The sequence below is a fragment of the Haliotis rubra genome, unplaced genomic scaffold, assembly GCF_003918875.1.
Source record: "Haliotis rubra isolate DU_JTF1 unplaced genomic scaffold, ASM391887v1 Scf280, whole genome shotgun sequence".
In the NCBI taxonomy this organism is placed as follows: Eukaryota; Metazoa; Mollusca; class Gastropoda; order Lepetellida; family Haliotidae; genus Haliotis; species Haliotis rubra.
In genome coordinates this window covers 126283-144126 of record NW_025766892.1, presented here as the reverse complement: position 1 = coordinate 144126, position 17844 = coordinate 126283, and the positions used below count along the sequence as shown (strand labels likewise).

The following is a 17844-nucleotide window of genomic DNA, read 5'->3' as shown; positions in this document are numbered from 1 at the left end:
AGCACTGTTTATAAGCTTCAGTGACCAATCAGCCTCTACCTTCAAGATAAACAGTGACAGTTTCAATTCAGTTCCAGCCATCAGAACCACTGTCCGATGTTCATGGGATACCAAAGTCTTCTCACACAGGAAGCAAGAGAAACAATCAGTGAGAATCTCATTGATTAACCTATGTACTGGTACAACATAATGCACTGAATAAATAAAGAGTGTCTGAGTCGGCCATGTTGGTGTACTGACCAGTTGAAGTATCAGGTATCAACAGTGGGTATCTACTGCAAGGATATACAGCAGGTATCTTAAGTTTGATGTGTTTCGGGATGACTGAGGTTGTCTCTCTTGAACATGGTATACAGTATATGGCTGACTTTAATGTCAACATTGATCCTTTAGTGATCCTGTTTCCTTGAAGGCTGGGGTAATCTGATATCCTCATTTGCTGTCCACCTTCACCCATCGCTGGATAGAACGCTTCATTGATTCCACCCACCTGAATACCACCAAACATTAAAGGATGAACCCAGATAAAATGGTGAAATGTATTATCCAAACATTTGTAAAAATGAAAATAGGAAGTGTTTTGATTAATTATATATGCTTAAGATGAAGACTTTTTTCAATTTTGCCAAAGTTCTATTTTACATAATAAGTTCAAATCAACAATACTAGGTTTTTCAACACCTGAATTGCTTCTTCATGTTAAGTGTGCAACCCATGGAGTGAGTCTTAATCCAAACAGTGAATAGATAAACACACCAGGTTACATTTGCCCAGCTATTGCAGAGGGCCTAGAAAATAACTGGAGTTTTGTAAGGCAAACTAGTGGTCGACAGTATGAGCAACAGTTTAGTATGTCTACAGAACAGAACATAACAAATACCCACCGTGCCTTGTCTGTTTCATTCTCAGCACAGAAATAAAATGTCCTCATTCCTTGTTCTGGTGGTTTGAGCACAAAGCTGTATCGCCTTCCAGGAAGGCCATTCACGTCTACTGTGTAACCATGGAGATGAGCCACGCCTGAAAAAATATATAGAAATATCTTTTTGATTCATGCAATTACTAAATATATCCAGAAATGTCATCAAACTCATGTTAATCTCACTGATTACCTTGTCAAAGGTTATCTCCCTTGGTACACAATATGCTCTTGCACATGGCCAAACTGGCTTCCAGACTTTTTAGATTACACTTGGTTTATTTGGACCTGCATCAATTTAACTTGAGAAGATGCATTCCAACTCTCCAACATTTATAGTACAGATGAAGACAATATGCATCTTAGAGACAACTCACCCTGTGCCTATGGGACTGGCTTTATAGTAGCAGATGAAGACTGCTGGTCATTGGCACTGATCTAAGAAGCAGATGAAGACACACTCAGGTTTATTTGGACCTGCATCAATTTAACTTGAGAAGATGCATACAGTCTAACTCACCCTGTGCAAAATGGGACAGTCTACTCACCCTGTGCACAACTTATAGTAGCAGATGAAGACAGTCTACTCACCTTATAGTAGCAGATGAAGACAGTCTACTCACTCACCCTGTCTACTCACCCTGTGCACTATGGGACGACATAAGCTTATAGTAGCAGATGAAGACAGTCTACTCACCCTGTGCACTATGGGACGACATTAGCTTATAGTAGTAGATGCAGGCATCCTTCAGCACACAGTAACGCTTCTTCCACACCTTCCTCTGTCGCCCCATCTTGGTCAGGTAGCCAGTAGACTCTGGGCGACGGATCTCCAGGGCCGGCAGACCAACGTTGTGGCTACTCACATCAAGCCACGAGTCCTTCTGTACACAAAGATAAGTGGATTAGAGAGTTAACAATGTTTTCAAAATAGTCAAGTGGTCAAATGATCAAGGCTTTAATCCCTACTTCGACAGAACTACAAGTTAGAACAAGGCTGCTCCTGACAGCACTGTTGAGAACATCTTACAGGGTTTGAAACTTGCTGTCACAATGTAAAGCTAGGCCTCTTGCACTTCTTAGTTTACCTTATTAGCCATACTAACTGCCATGATCCACTAAGTGCCCCATGACCAACTACCAGACCAATCTGGAAGTGGTCATCATAAGCGTTCCGAAGACCAAACATTAACATAACAATCCAGATGTTCAAGCTGGTGACTAAATAATTCTCATGACCCATTTTGCTTAAACCAAAACTTTTTAAAATAATAATAATCCATAATCTTTCCCTTATTATACTATGGTTAATATGGTTATAAGGACCTCTTACCCTCTTCTTTGACCTAGCAGACGCTTCAGTCATCTTGCCCACCCACCTGAAATAAAGAGAACATTGATATTGAGTTTTCTCCTTTAACAATAGAACAATTTGAATCTTCCTCTCGTTTTAACTTTCTTCGAGACACATAAAGTGTTCCTTATACAATTGTCTTATGCATCAGTATATCATCACATACTGTGTCATCTCATCCCTGCTGTCGGTCATGAAGTAGTACGACCGCGCACCATACTTGTCCGCTTTGAAGCAGAAGTCCTTGTTGGTGTCAATGTAGCGAGAGATGCTGTAGCCTGCCATGGGGACAGCTCCAAGGGGAATCTGCTCCTAGAACGACAAGCAGATCGGCTGAGTTGGTACACATCAAGAAGCAGATGACTCTGTACAGAAACTATGCATCCAACGGTACAGTTTGTTTGCTTGTCAAGTTGTGTGTTGTTGAATGTTGAGATAATCAAGCTATGTGACTGTGGTCTGTAAATAATTGGGACCGGACCAGACAATCCCGTTTTACATTATGAGTGAGTGTATTTTTACAAAACACCCAGCAGTATTCCAGCTATATGGCAGTGGTCTGTTAAATAATCAAGTCTTAACCAGACAATCCAGTGATCAACAGGATGATTATCAATCTACGAATTTGGGATAACAATGACATGTGCCAACCAAGTCAGCGAGCCTGACCACCCGATCCCGTTAGTCGCCTCTCATGACAAGCATGGGTTGCTGAAGACCAATTCTAACCCAGATGTTTGGGTGATATTATGAGGTGAGGTGAAATTGGGTTTAACATCGTGCTCGAGAATATTTCACTCATATGACGACGTGCATGCGTGTGTATGTGTATGTGCGGCTGCTTGTACTAGCCCAGATTTATGCTGGTGTTATAGTGCTAGCCCACTGAGATATCATGCCTGGAAACGTTTGTTTTGTTGTTTGAGATAGACTTATGTTTTGATCCATATAATGTGAATCACAGTGAACAATTCTCATCATTTGGTTGTAGTCACTTTCCAAAGCCACAGGTGTCATCATCCAAACCATACTACACAATCCTTTGTATCTAACCCTGGACCATAACTATTCAAGACATTAGTTAACGAATGACGCATTTTCCCGTTACTGGCAGTGATATGATCCCTATTAAATGTAGCCATTACTACTTTCAACATCTACATCACAGGTACAAGTGGCTAGATTGTATCAAAGCCAAGGAGCCCGACATCGCTGCTATATTTTAACGTCTTTTGGTATGACGCGGTCGGGGATCGAACCCGCGACCTTCTGCTCTCCTGGTGGACGCTCTAACCACTACACCACGGAGGCGGTCTGATATTACAAGAACCAATCCACAAAACTGGAATGATGACACAGTAACCGAGACAGTTAGCCTGACCACCCAATCCACTTAGTTACCTATTATGACCAGCACACGAAGGTAAGGGGTCAGTACTAAAACTCAGGACAATTTATAACTGTTATTAATGTGGCTGTATGATCCATGAGACATAACTATTGTTTTTTTTGTCATATGATATAATCCAGAAACTTGTAAATCTATTAGGCCCTATTTGTCAGGTTGGATGGAAGGTTACTTATTTTCAGCCCCAGGCAAAGTTCAGGTCAGTAAGTTGACCAAACATGTGAATTAAACATTTTAATCACAAATATTTTAATATTCATGAAGAAGGCAAGGGCAAATAGCAGGAGTATGGACGGAAGGCAAAAACGAAACAAATGAGCTGAGTTACCTCCCCTTGTAATAATCAACCATCTTTAGAAGTTTCTATGATATGTTTAGGGTATTTAGGGTTAGGTATTATAACAGTAACTGAGCTTTGTATTTTAACAGATATGTGGTTGGCAGAATTAATTAACCAAACCTCCCCCTTTTTTTTCCCTTCTGATTTCAATTTTTCTGAGTTGGCAGCTTCATAAACCAACTAAAGAACTGCCTACAAAGTGTTGCCTAGCCAGGTGATTATGGCTTAACAGCACCAGTGACCTGACTTTTTAAAAGTGTGGTCTCTTTATTGATGTACAATAAATACTAGTCATACACTGATTTCCTCCTCAAATGTTTCTTTTTCATTGCACAGACAACATTAACAATATAGCTACCATATTTTATGTTACATTTAAGAATTCCATGTAAATCTGTATTTGAAACTAACCTGCTCATTTTTATAATAGTAAAGACAGTTGTCTTGACGTAGGACAAAAAAACGCTTCTTCCACGTCTTCATGAGAGCGGAATTGCCCAGCTTGTACATACAGCCGACATGACACTGGCCTGTAGGTCTCTGACAGGCTGGAAGTCACTGTAGGCCACCTCCAGCTTGATGATGGCCGGGTCTGGGACAGAAACAGATACTTCATTTTGGACTGGTCAAACCAACAATCTTCAAAAAATCAGTGAGGCTTTGTGTTTTTGTCAGAACGAGAGGATGAGTGAGTATGGCTTTCACATCTGGCATTGTTCAAGCAATATAACACCAGAAATGGGCTTAACACATTGTACCCATTTTGAGAGTCAAAAACAGGTTTTTGGCACAGTGAGTGAGCACTCTAGCCACTAGGCTAACACTCTGCCTCGTCAGGATGAAACAGTGTTCAACTGTTCATTCAGTTGTTAGACATTCATTGGGACAGTATTTGAGAACTTGAGGACAGTATTTGTGGAATGAAAGCCCAAAGTGATTGCTGAAGCCCACAACAGGGATTCATCTGACGCAACCTTCAATAAAGGGCTTGTCAGATCTTGCCACAGATGACATTGAATCAGAGTGAACAATTTGATCTAAAAGTGACAATGGGATCTATACAACGCATGACCAACTTGGTACATCAATAATGATAATGCTGGTTTCTACCTACTTTGTTGCATGAGTTTGACGATCTCATCATGCGAGGCCTCAAGGACGTTGACGCCATTGACCGAGATAAGAATCTGACCCTCTTTAACCCCTGACCTTTCTGCTGGGCTTCCTGTATGAAACATGTCAGTGTGTTATTACAAATGAAGAACCACTCTTCTACACCCAGTAACCACCAGGATCAATACTCATTTGGAGTATCTGCAACTCGTTCACAAACGAAAATAAATAATTAATAGAATAGATATATCATTAACACAGCAACCAAGTGTGTCTGAGTTGGGTTTGTTTACTTGACTTAAGTGAGTGAGTGAGTGAGTTTAGTTTTACGCCGCACTCAGCAATATGCTAGCTATATGTCGGCAGTCTGTAAATAATCGAGTCTGGACCAGACAATCCAGTGATCAACAGCATGAGCATCGATCTTACTTGACTTAAGAAAATCTCGATCAAACATCAGACTGATGTTGGCTCACTGATAAAAAAGATGGCATTCTAGCTCTTCTGATAAATTAATATTACTAAATTAATACCAGTGTTAAATTATAAATCTAAACCTTACTTCTTTTGGCCTGACTCAGTTTATTTGATTGTTTTCAAATATTTGCTAAAAAACCACATTATAAATATGAGTTGGTCAGTCCTTTATGAATAAACGAACGAACGAGCAAACAAACAAATAGTGTTTATATTGCAGAATGTTTATCATTTTTTCAATGACAAACTTAAAATGTATTGTACATTATAAATGATGTATCATTTACCCATATTACACAAATATACAGATACAGCCTCAAAATTCATGCAAAAATCATTAAGTCAATATTTTATACATACAAACATAACACAAGGTGACATTTAGAAGTATATTGTTTACAAAATAGTTCACTTTAAACTTTGGATCAATTTTGTAGTTGCATACCTATATTCTTATAATCCACTGAAGGCAAATGAAAAAGAAATTCATGTTTTTCTATCTTGACAGTGTCTTTGCTCTCAATTCCATTGACCCAAAACTAATGAAACAGTGTTGACTTGGGGAAAAGTAAAATATTTACTTCCTTATACACTAGTGTTGGGAATTGGTTAAAATCTCATAATTGATGATTAGTTCATTACCACCGATCAATCATAGAAAATAATTGGTTAGCGTCATTTATGAAATTTGTTAATGCACAAATTAATAAGGAAAAACCATTAAGTTATTTTTGGGTGTTTTGGCTAAATATCACATCTTTAAAGGATGACTAGTATGTTAGGAACATAAATTTCTTGGTGTCTTTAAGACCACCACTATTATACACAGCTCTTGACTCTCTTAAACCACTCAAAAACCTCCCAGAACATTGTTGACAAACTGACTGACTGAGTTTGGTTTTACGCTGCTTTTAGCAATATTCCAGCAACATCACGGCGGGGGACACCAGAAATGGGCTTCACACATTGTGCCCATGTGGGGATTCGAACCCGGGTATTCGGCGTGACGAGCCAACGCTTTAACCATTAGGTTACCCCACCGCCCCTTGTTGACAAACTGGTGCAGAGTCATTATGATAAAACGTCCCTCACAAGTGTACACTTGACACTTAAAGTATCATATACTTTAGGCAGGTGAGATTGCTGGGTAGCAGGTAATGACACTGGTGGTTGCATTACCTCCTTTATAAAGAATTTGGGGTTGGCACATTGCATTACGTTACAGTGAACAACTAGGTCACATTCATTAGACAAAAGATTCAGAGCTAGGTATAAAGTGACTGGATCTTTATATACTTTCCTTATACTGCGCTACTTCTGATGGTGGTACATGTCTAGGTGCAGACAGACTGGGGCTCACAGCTTGCTGATGCATAAACATCTCCATTCAGTCACTCACTCTTTACAAAATACTGGACCACACACAGTGGAAATGTTCCTGCTGTCTGAGTGATACAGGTCATAATATGACTAACATATTATCCTGTACACCTCTGACCAGTCTGCCCGTGAGCATGCTATGCACATATTTGGAACCTCTTGTGCTTCCCTGAATCTGCCTGTGAGTACGCTGTGCACATATTATACACCCCCTGTGCACCTCTGATATCTGCCTGTGAGTATGCTGTGCACATATTATACACCCCCTGTGCACCTCTGATATCTGCCTGTGAGTATGCTGTGCACATATTATACACCCCCTGTGCACCTCTGATATCTGCCTGTGAGTATGCTGTGCACATATTATACACCCCCTGTGCACCTCTGATATCTGCCTGTGAGTATGCTGTGCACATATTATACACCCCCTGTGCACCTCTGATATCTGCATGTGAGTATGCTGTGCACATACTATACACCCCCTGTGCACCTCTGATATCTGCCTGTGAGTATGCTGTGCACATATTTGCACCTCCAGTGCACCTCTGATATCTGCATGTGAGTATGCTGTGCACATATTATACACCCCCTGTGCACCTCTGATATCTGCATGTGAGCAAGCTGTGCACATATTATACACCCCCTGTGCACCTCTGATATCTGCCTGTGAGCATGCTGTGCACATATTATACACCCCTGTGCACCTCTGATATCTGCATGTGAGCAAGCTGTGCACATATTATGCACCTCCTGTGCACCTCTGATATCTGCCTGTGAGTATGCTGTGCACATATTATACACCCCCTGTGCACCTCTGATATCTGCCTGTGAGTATGCTGTGCACATATTATACACCCCCTGTGCACCTCTGATATCTGCATGTGAGTATGCTGTGCACATATTATACACCCCCTGTGCACCTCTGATATCTGCCTGTGAGCATGCTGTGCACATATTATACCCTCCTGTGCACCTCTGATATCTGCCTGTGAGTATGCTGTGCACATATTATGCACCCCTGTGCACCTCTGATATCTGCCTGTGATATGCTGTGCACATATTATACACCCCTGTGCACCTCTGATATCTGCCTGTGAGCACATGTGTGCATATTATACACCCCTGTGCACCTCTGATATCTGCCTGTGAGTATGCTGTGCACATTTTATACACCCCCTGTGCACCTCTGATATCTGCCTGTGAGCATGCTGTGCACATATTATACACCCCCTGTGCACCTCTGATATCTGCCTGTGAGTATGCTGTGCACATATTTGCACCTCCAGTGCACCTCTGATATCTGCCTGTGAGTATGCTGTGCACATATAATACACCCCCTGTGCACCTCTGATATCTGCATGTGAGCAAGCTGTGCACATATTATACACCCCCTGTGCACCTCTGATATCTGCCTGTGAGTATGCTGTGCACATATAATACACCCCCTGTGCACCTCTGATATCTGCATGTGAGCAAGCTGTGCACATTTTATACACCCCCTGTGCACCTCTGATCTCTGCCTGTGAGTATGAGACATGTGCTGTAGACAATACACAACACTGGTAAACAGGTTTGCAAGTAATGACAGAAGGTAACATGAGATGGGAAAGACAAGGAAACCAACCTGGGTCGATGGACGTGATGTAGGCTGGCTGACAGTCCAGGATGTGAAGACCAAAATCTTGTCCGCTCTCAGAATCCTGTTTTTCAATAATGACCACTTTCTCTTGATCTGGAATGACAACCATGTACTTGTTTCAGTGTGAAAACTTAAAGGTCACATGCAACCAAAAAATCAAACATAATTAAAACACAATTATCACTTATTCATGACATATAATATACATTGCTGGTTACGAAAAAATATATAAACAAAATTATAAGCGTACAATCGCAAATCAAAAGTGCAAAATTGTGTACTTCGGTTTACTTCCCAAGAAACGAAGCAGCCGGGATACCGAACCCAGTCAGAGAGGGTGAGTGTGCACTCAAGTGTAACGGCTGTTTCATTTGCAGATGCCTTAATTGTGTGTATATATATATAGAGATGTTGGGTTTTGTAAATACATGCTCATTTTTGGTGTATAACATTTTGCAATCAACAGACATCATAACATGTCATGTGTTCAAGTATCACACCTGCCTGTCTGTGTAATTACATAATGTGACAGAGACCGAACTCGGGCCATAAATCAATGCATTTTGTTTATGGTGTATAGCCTGATTGGTGTTAAGTTCAAATTGCATGTGGTCAGTGATAGCAGTTGTGTATTGAATGTTGTCATTAGCAGACAGGCAGGCAGACACACAGGTGTCAATAAAACAAGACATTGGGTTTTGTCTGTGACAACGACATATCTATATCACAGTTAGAAATTGTGTCAACGCTAAATAATGACATTGCTTTTAAGTATCGAACTGAGAAAGTGTCTCGGTAAGAAGAACGTGTGGTGAAATAGACAAATGAAATTATATAAACAGTTAATTTACTGTCATAACATATAAAAAGCTCGCGCCTGTGAGATATCAACAAAACATTAGAAAAATAGCTCACACCAAAGCCTTCACCGAGTATTCACCCGACAACCCGCTTCCAAGCTGCGCGAACCTATTTACTTGCGCACGTGCTATGAGCGCAGCCCAGCTGTTGAAACCCATTTTCCCCAGAAAAGTCTGGGGAAAATTAGTGAAACGTTTAAACTCCGATTTCGCGCGTTTTTTTTCATCGCGTTATTTTTCAACTTTATAAGTTGAATTTGAATTTTTGACGATTTGTTTCGGTATGTCCATACCGAAAGGTATCAGAATCTGCAAAGTTGTGTTTTACGTTGCATGTGACCTTTAACTAAATGTGTACCGTATTGAATAATTATGAAGATGAATGAAACGTAACTGTTTGAGGTGACATCATTGCTATGGGAAACCTTGTTATCAAGCAAAAAAAAAAGTCTAAAAGGTAATTACTCCTACTTCAGAGAATGAGCAAGCTGGATTAACAGGGCACTAAAATGGGTAAGTGCCCTTTAAACAGTATCCCTGTTATAACACTGTGTCACCTCTAGGTGGTGTGGAAATGCTAAAGTGATGCATGCCTTAGACCTTTATTACACTGGTGAAACACAGGAGAATGGTATGGTTCTGACAAACCCAGAAACACGCTCATGGCTATCCTGGATTCAAACCCAGGATCTGAACAGCAGCACAGTGTGTCAGCATAATGTTGAAGGTAGGCCAACAGTGTTGATAGGTCATTAACTCAGACATATACCTCTCTGGAGAAACCCACAGACACCATGCTGATCATCATCACTTATAGTATGACCAGAAATTATTGAGAATGTTAGGAATATGTTTAATTTGATTTCTAGTATAAACAACCTTGACCAGCTATCAAGTGCTTGGTTTCATTCAAGAGAGACAACTCCGTTAATCCTTTTTCATTAGTTCGTGAAGAGTTATCCCCCTTTGTTTACTTGCTAGCAGACGACATTTTCAGTGATCCTCAGTATGGATGATTTAGAGAAGAGGAAGTTGATATTAGAGTATTATAACAAGGACATCAGAATAGCTAAAGTGATTTCAAGTAGAACAGGCATCCCTTTGTCCACTGTTTATCGTGTTTTGAAAAATATTGCAAATGGATATAGCATCCCAGATAGCAAATGTGTGTTGGGCCAATGTTGGTATATGGTTGGTTGGTTGGCCAACAGTTTGACAACATTGGCGCAACGTTATCTTAATGACTTAAAAGTAATGGTGGCTTTTGACACGTAGGTCCAACAGTGGGCCAACATTTGAAAAACTCTGCCTATGTTCCCTGATCTTACATCTATTTCACAAAGTTGGGCCACCGTTGGCCCAACATTGTGAATAAAAGAGTGAGCACACGGCCATTTTGAGCAATGTTTTCTTATAAAGATTTTGATGAAAGTTGAAATAATTACACAGACAAAAAAAAGAATCCATTTCCCTGTTTTTTAACTATGATGCAGTGAATATTACAGCGTTGTTTTCTCCAAATTGAATACCAAACTTGTCATCATTGATAGCTTTACCTGATATTCAAAGAGCAGACGACACTACATTTCTGGAGGCCTTCAACTGGTAAATATGCATTGTTATTTATGTGATGCTGAATTGCGAATATATGGTTAAATAATTAATTAAAATCATCATTTAGGCTAAAGAAACTGACACATACCGTATTGAAAGGCAATTGATTGAGTAGATAAAAGATTTAATTGACTCTTTTCTTTAGGTAGCCTGTTTTAACCACTTTGATAAATCTCATTTCATTTTAAATTATTTAAATTTATTGTGTTTACTTTATTAACATTATGTGTTTGTCAGTTACACTCCTGTTTCCATATACAACTCTCTCTATTATTCATCTTTACAAGCAATAATTGCTAAACATCATCATATCAGATATATGTGTCACAGTTATAGTAATTAAATAAAACATTGTTTGAACAGCATTCTAGAAGTTGGTGAGTCAAAAATGAAACATACAACTCTATGGATGACAACTTCTTGTTTATTGTATAGAGCGATGTTTCGATGTAGATTCTTACATCGTTATCAAGCTAAAAGTGACTACAACCAAATGATGAGAAGTATATATACATGTACATAGTATGTTTTGTCAAATAAACATAATTGGGAGCAGCCAGTTGGGGACTAAGAACAACAAATGGATCTAGTGATGAAACTAATTAACAAGGGAGGGGAAGGGGGGTGGGGTGTTAGGTTGTAACAACCTGATAGGGCGATTAGATAGAGTCTATAGTTTGATTAGTTCTTCATATCCCAATGGTATGTAGTATCCTTGGTCTCTATTGATCAAAGGTTTGTGGCAGCTGATTTTGATGGCTTCCAAAAGTTTTCTTTTTGTGAAGTCCTGATTCTTGGTGGATAAGATTTCGAATTTGTCAAACCAGCCCCCTAAAACTAAGTGTGGCGTCATCTCAACCCTGATCAAGCACGCTAAGAACATTGCTCCAGCAGCCATGACCTAGAACATGAGCGGAACCACCTAACCCACCAACTCATAGTCTGTTTGATTTCATTTGAGACCAATGAATTGCTCACTAACACAAAATCTAATAATTGCAACAAAACGAAATTTTGCAGTCACATGAAAACGACAGACCAATGAAGAACTAATCAAACTATAGACTCTATCAAAGCACCCTATCAGCTTGTTGTTACAACTGAATCCCCCCTTGTTTATTGGCTTCATCGGGGGCGGTGGGGTAGCCTAGTGGATAAAGCGTTGGCTCGTCCCGCCGAAGACCCGGGTTCGATTCCCCGCATGGGTGTCCCCCGCCGTGATATTGCTGGAATATTGCTAAAAGCGGTGTAAAACTAAACTCAGTCGGTATTGGCTTCATCACCATTCCATTTGTTGTTCTTAGTCCCCATCTGGCCTCTCCCAATAATGTACCAGTTGTTATTCAATTACATGTTGTTAATGTCAATCTGCTGATTGTCAAAACATACTACGCATACAGTGGAAACCTGATAAGTAAAATTTCAAGGGACTCGCCAAAATTGTTTACTTATCAGGTATTTTACTTATCCAAATTTATAAAAACCTGCAAATGACAACCATATGCATGTATATGCATACATATGTAACAATGAACAACTTATCAGGGCGGGCCTCCAGTTGTCAGTGTATTGTCAACTGCTTGACGCCAGCGAGCTGTAAGTAGGATGTTTGTTTGACTGGAGACTGACACGACTGCCCCTCATGTCGGATTATGTGGTGATCGCTAATTTAGTTATCCAGTCTCTTTGTTATGTAATTTACTTCCAGGGACCGTGAGAAGACGTTTAGTTAAGCGGTATTGTTTACTTATCCGAGTTTAGTTAACCAGACTCTAATAGTGATAATTAATGAAGAAATTTGCCGGGACCAAAGAAAAGTGTTTACTTATCAGGTCTGTTTAGTTAAGCGGTTTTTACTTAGGCGGTTTCCACCGTATATACTTCTCATCATCTCATCTACATCCGAACTTCACTCTGTGCAATAAACAAGAAGTTTTCAATCATTAAGTTGTATATGTATGTTTCAAATAAAACATAAGGTCAAATACTATGTCCTTTTACGTTAGATATCTGACAGTTTCATGAAAATTTTGGGTTGTTTTTTTCAGGAGCAGTTTGAAAAAAACTGTCAGCGACGACAGCCAAAAGACCTCAAAAAAGAATATTTTCAAGAAAAATACAATAATGTTCAAATAACAATGAAAGAAAGAATTAAATAGTTCACTTGATTAACTTGTTGTGTTGTTTAGATATGTTTCTGATTGCAGAGGTCAGGAAAGAGGTAAATGTTGAAATACAGTTGTGCCAACATAAGGCCAATTAAGTCACATCGTTGGGCCAAGTATGGGCCATGGTTTAGTACAAAGGTCAAGAAAGAGCTAAATGTTGTAACACGGTGGTGCCAACATAAGGCCAACAAAATCACTACGTTGGGCCAACTATGGGCCATGGTTTTGTGTGAATTTTCATTCGTTGGCCCAAAAATGAGCCAACATGATGGGCCACTGTGGAGCCGATGAGCATATCCAAGTGGGCCCATCGTCAGTTTGACAACAATGGGCCAACCAAACCGATGATTATGGGCCAACTATGGGCCAACATATCAATGCTATCTGGGATTGAGCACCAGGGAGGCGCAGGTAGGCCCAGAAAATTGACTGTCGGTGACAGGAGGCGGCTTGGTATTTTTGTTTCTAAAAACAAACGAAGGAGTTTAGAAAACTTAAGGCTGGATATGATTGATAGAGGAACTGTGGCTGTCTGTAAGGAGACAATTAGAACTGAGCTGCATGCAATGGGTTGGCAGAAAAGTCGAGGAATTCCATCACCGATCATGAAACCTGAACAAAAGGAGCGAAGGTTGAACTGGTCCTTATAGCATAGAAATTTTAACTGGGACAATGTGATTTTCGCAGATGAAAGTTCTGTGTGGCTGTTTCCTAATACACTGAAATTCTGGACCAAACAAACTGAAAAACCTTTGTATCAGCGCCCAAAGTACAGTTCGAAATTTAACGTGTGGGGTGGCATATCTGTGTTAGGGGCAAACGTCCCTCTGTGAATTTGAAGGGAATATGAACAGTGAGCGGTACACAGAAATTTTCGAGGAACTTTACTTCCATCTGCTCATGTGTTCTATGGAATTTTTTTTATTTACCAGCAGGACAACGACCCAAAACATCGTTCAAAGCATTCACAAGCCTGGTTTCGGACCCAAAATATGACATTATTAGATTGGCCAAGCTATAGCCCTGACCTAAATCCAACAGAAAATGTTTGGGGACATATGATGGAAAGTGTCAATAAGAAAAATCTGACAAAAATATTGCTGAAATGAAAGAAGAGGTAGTCTGATATTGGGACAGCATGGACCACGACTTTCTAACTTCTTTGATCAGTAGTATGCCCCGCCGCATTGCTGCCCATGGTGACTTGACAAAATACTAACTGTTCACCTGTCATTCTCAATAATTTCTGGTTGTACTGTACATCTGAGACTGAACTCATGAGCAGAAGATCCTGGCACAGCTAAGGGTCACAACTCTACTGTGTGCTTCTGAATAGGTCTGAATGGGTTTTATGCGAAACTACAACTCATGTGAACCTGTCACAAGAGTTTCTGATGCTGGACCAGTGAAATGTGTTTTCTGTTGCTATAAAATAAATCATTCAATCATCTTCAAAAAAATCATAATCCAGAAGGCATATTGAGAACAATGCAGATTGTGTTGAAATTTGATCTCAGACACTGCACATACATACAACTTCCTGCACTAACATTACAAGTGAAACTAGGACAAATCATGGAGTTACACAACAGTTATTACATATCAAACGAGCAATCTAATCGGCTTAACCTTCAGTAGGAGAAAAGATTTCTGGTGTACTTCAGTAGTCTAAATTAAAAACTAAATTTCCTTGTAATACAACATGTTTATCTCATCTGGTTGAAGGACAAAGCTGAAATGATATTTCCATTCTTGTCTATGTCACTCATGCATAGCTGCTGTGCCATGTTAACACGATATTTGACACAATTTCTAAAATATCCTATTCTCCTGAGAGGAAATTTAAACACACAGAGTCTAATCAAACACAATATAAAATAACAGGGACTGGAAACTCGACTTACCTACTTCATATCACTGAAGTGAATCGTACACAAATATAAAGTGAAACTAAAAATCTAATCCAAGAATATTATATCCATGTTGTTTTTGTACTACCGGATCTCTTTACTGTTATCAACTTTTTAATCTTGACCAAAAAGTAGTTCTCAAAGTCAGCTTTAGACACAAGGTCCCAGCTGGCAACAGACACCAATGTATTGGTTACTAAATGAAATATTGACTGCCAGGTAAGTCCAAAAATGGAGACTTTGTTTACCACTTGGTCGACACTCACAAACTTGGGGTACAGTGCTGACAGACCCAGAATCATCACAACAATCGGGAAATTCAAACCCATCAGCAACAGATATTATATTGAAAGGCAAAAGAAATAATAGTGGAAATGACATTTAAGTATCAATAGAGTATTTGAACCTATTTTTTTCAAATATACACTGGAAGTCAAGTTTGAGGAAAACATGAATCGTGGTCCTATAGCCTGTATTGCGCAGTGTTCACGAATAGCGTCTGACCCTCTGACAAATCCGGCAGATTCGCCAATTGTCCGATAGAAGTCTACAACCCACCGGCACCAGTGTCAGACTGTATGTTTCACAATGACTTTGACTGAAGTGGTTATATGTGACATGTGACACTTGTTTGCTGTTTATAAATAATTTCAATGCCAATCATAAGAAATGTTAAATCTGAAATGTGTGTTTAATTTTATTCTATGGGTCCTTTGAATTTTCAATGGGTCAGACATCTGAAACTTACAGGACCCAATGTCCTGTTACTTTGAAACACCATTCGTGAACACTGATTGCGCAATAAAGTATTGTTTGAGATTGAGCAGCTATGGCTAGGTTAACGAGAGATCAACGACAACAAGCCATTGGACGTCTAGACGCTGGTCAACGTGCTTTAGTCATTGCTAATGACTTCAATTGCAGCATACGAGTGATAGAACGTCTTAGACAGCGATACAACGCCACTAGCAGCACTGATGACCGTCCATGAAGTGGTCGACCCCGTGTAACAATGCGTTGCGGCCAGGACCGTCATATCGTCCATCAACACCTCTCGTTAACCCAGCCATAGTAGCTGCAGTTTTCAGAAAACAAGTGAACAATTTCCATTTAAGCCGGCAATTTATGCCTGAATGCATGCGTTATGCACATGCATCTCGATTTCAATGTTGTGTTTGTGAGAACTCTTCCCTTTCCACAAACAAAAATACTTCAAAACTCAATCTCAAACAATACTTTATTGGGCAAAACAGGCTATACGACCACGATTCATGTTTTCCTCAAACTTGACTTAAGGTGTATATTTAAAAAAAAATAGGTTCAAATATACTCCATTGATACTTAAATATCATTTCCAATATTACAACGTTTCTTTTGCCTTTCAGTACATTTCACAGTGATGCAGGTGGGAGAGAAATCTAATAATTAATTCATGATCAGCAGATACTATGAGGACACTGGGAATGAAAATCTGATTATTACTTCATGGCCTACTGTAGTGTTTTATACAGGAAAATGAAGAAAATACAGAACGTGTCATGCTGAAGAACAAAAGCATTCTTCTCTTAATGTGATAGTCCTTCACATCACTATACTATGATTCAGAACAAATGGATGCAATTATCATTTTCAGAAGAATTTACCACAAATTGAAATTTTGATTTCAAAGGTTGTAACAGATTGTTGACACGGTTTTCCTAATATCGAAATACCATTAACAAAGCAGCCCAGTACTACCCACCATAGAAGCGATGAGACAAGCGGTGATACTCCTGCTGGCTGTCATCGCGCTGGATCAGACACTTCCTCCGCGATGTATACTGACGCTTGAACTCCGACTCTGATAATGTGGTTGTGGAGGAGTCTGACCTCTTGTGTGACCTCACCAGTGGTGGAGACCCGTGGCCCTCAGTGAAGACATCATCTGAACAAACAAAAATGAAATTTTCAGCCATTGCTAGTACACCTTCAGAAAACACTACCAGCCTTCAGCAACATTGCTAGCTAGTACACCATCCATACAATCAACCTTTCAGTAATCAACCCTTTCCAGCCTTCAGCATTGCTAGCTAGTACATCCATACAATGTAATCAGAAGAACACTACCAGCCTTCAGCAACATTGCTAGCTAGTAACACCCATAATGAAAGGTTCTGTGAGCCATCCATACAATGTAATCAACCTTTCAGCCACATTGCTAGTACACCTTCAGAAAACACTACCAGCCTTCAGCAACATTGCTAGCTAGTACGCCATCCATACAATGCAATCAACCTTTCAGCCACATTGCTACTACGCCTTCAGAAGAACACTACCAGCCTTCAGCAACATTGCTAGCTAGTACGCCATCCATACAATGTAATCAACCTTTCAGCCACATTGCTAGTACACCTTCAGAAAACACTACCAGCCTTCAGCAACATTGCTAGCTAGTACACCATCCATACAACGTAATCAACCTTTCAGTCACATTGCTAGTACACCTTCAGAAGAACACTACCAGCCTTCAGCAACATTGCTAGCTAGTATGCCATCCATACAATGTAATCATCCCTACTTTCGCCTTCGCTGGCTGTACCTTTCAGCCACATTGCTAGTACACCTTCAGAAGAACACTACCAGCCTTCAGCAACATTGCTAGCTAGTAATGCCATCCATACAA

At 39.9% G+C, this 17844-nt stretch overlaps 1 protein-coding gene across 1 annotated transcript in view; it reads right to left on the bottom strand.

Annotated features, from left to right (window-relative positions):
- Window positions 1–390: 390 nt before the first annotated feature.
- Window positions 391–17844, bottom strand: part of LOC124281200 — a 37294-nt gene continuing 19840 nt past the window's right edge. The window contains 10 exon segments of the mRNA XM_046717220.1: window positions 391–490; window positions 885–1020; window positions 1617–1803; window positions 2253–2298; window positions 2440–2585; window positions 4433–4539; window positions 4542–4613; window positions 5136–5246; window positions 8616–8723; window positions 16924–17106. Coding sequence (XP_046573176.1) covers window positions 433–490; window positions 885–1020; window positions 1617–1803; window positions 2253–2298; window positions 2440–2585; window positions 4433–4539; window positions 4542–4613; window positions 5136–5246; window positions 8616–8723; window positions 16924–17106 — 1154 coding nt within the window. The 3' untranslated portion in view covers window positions 391–432.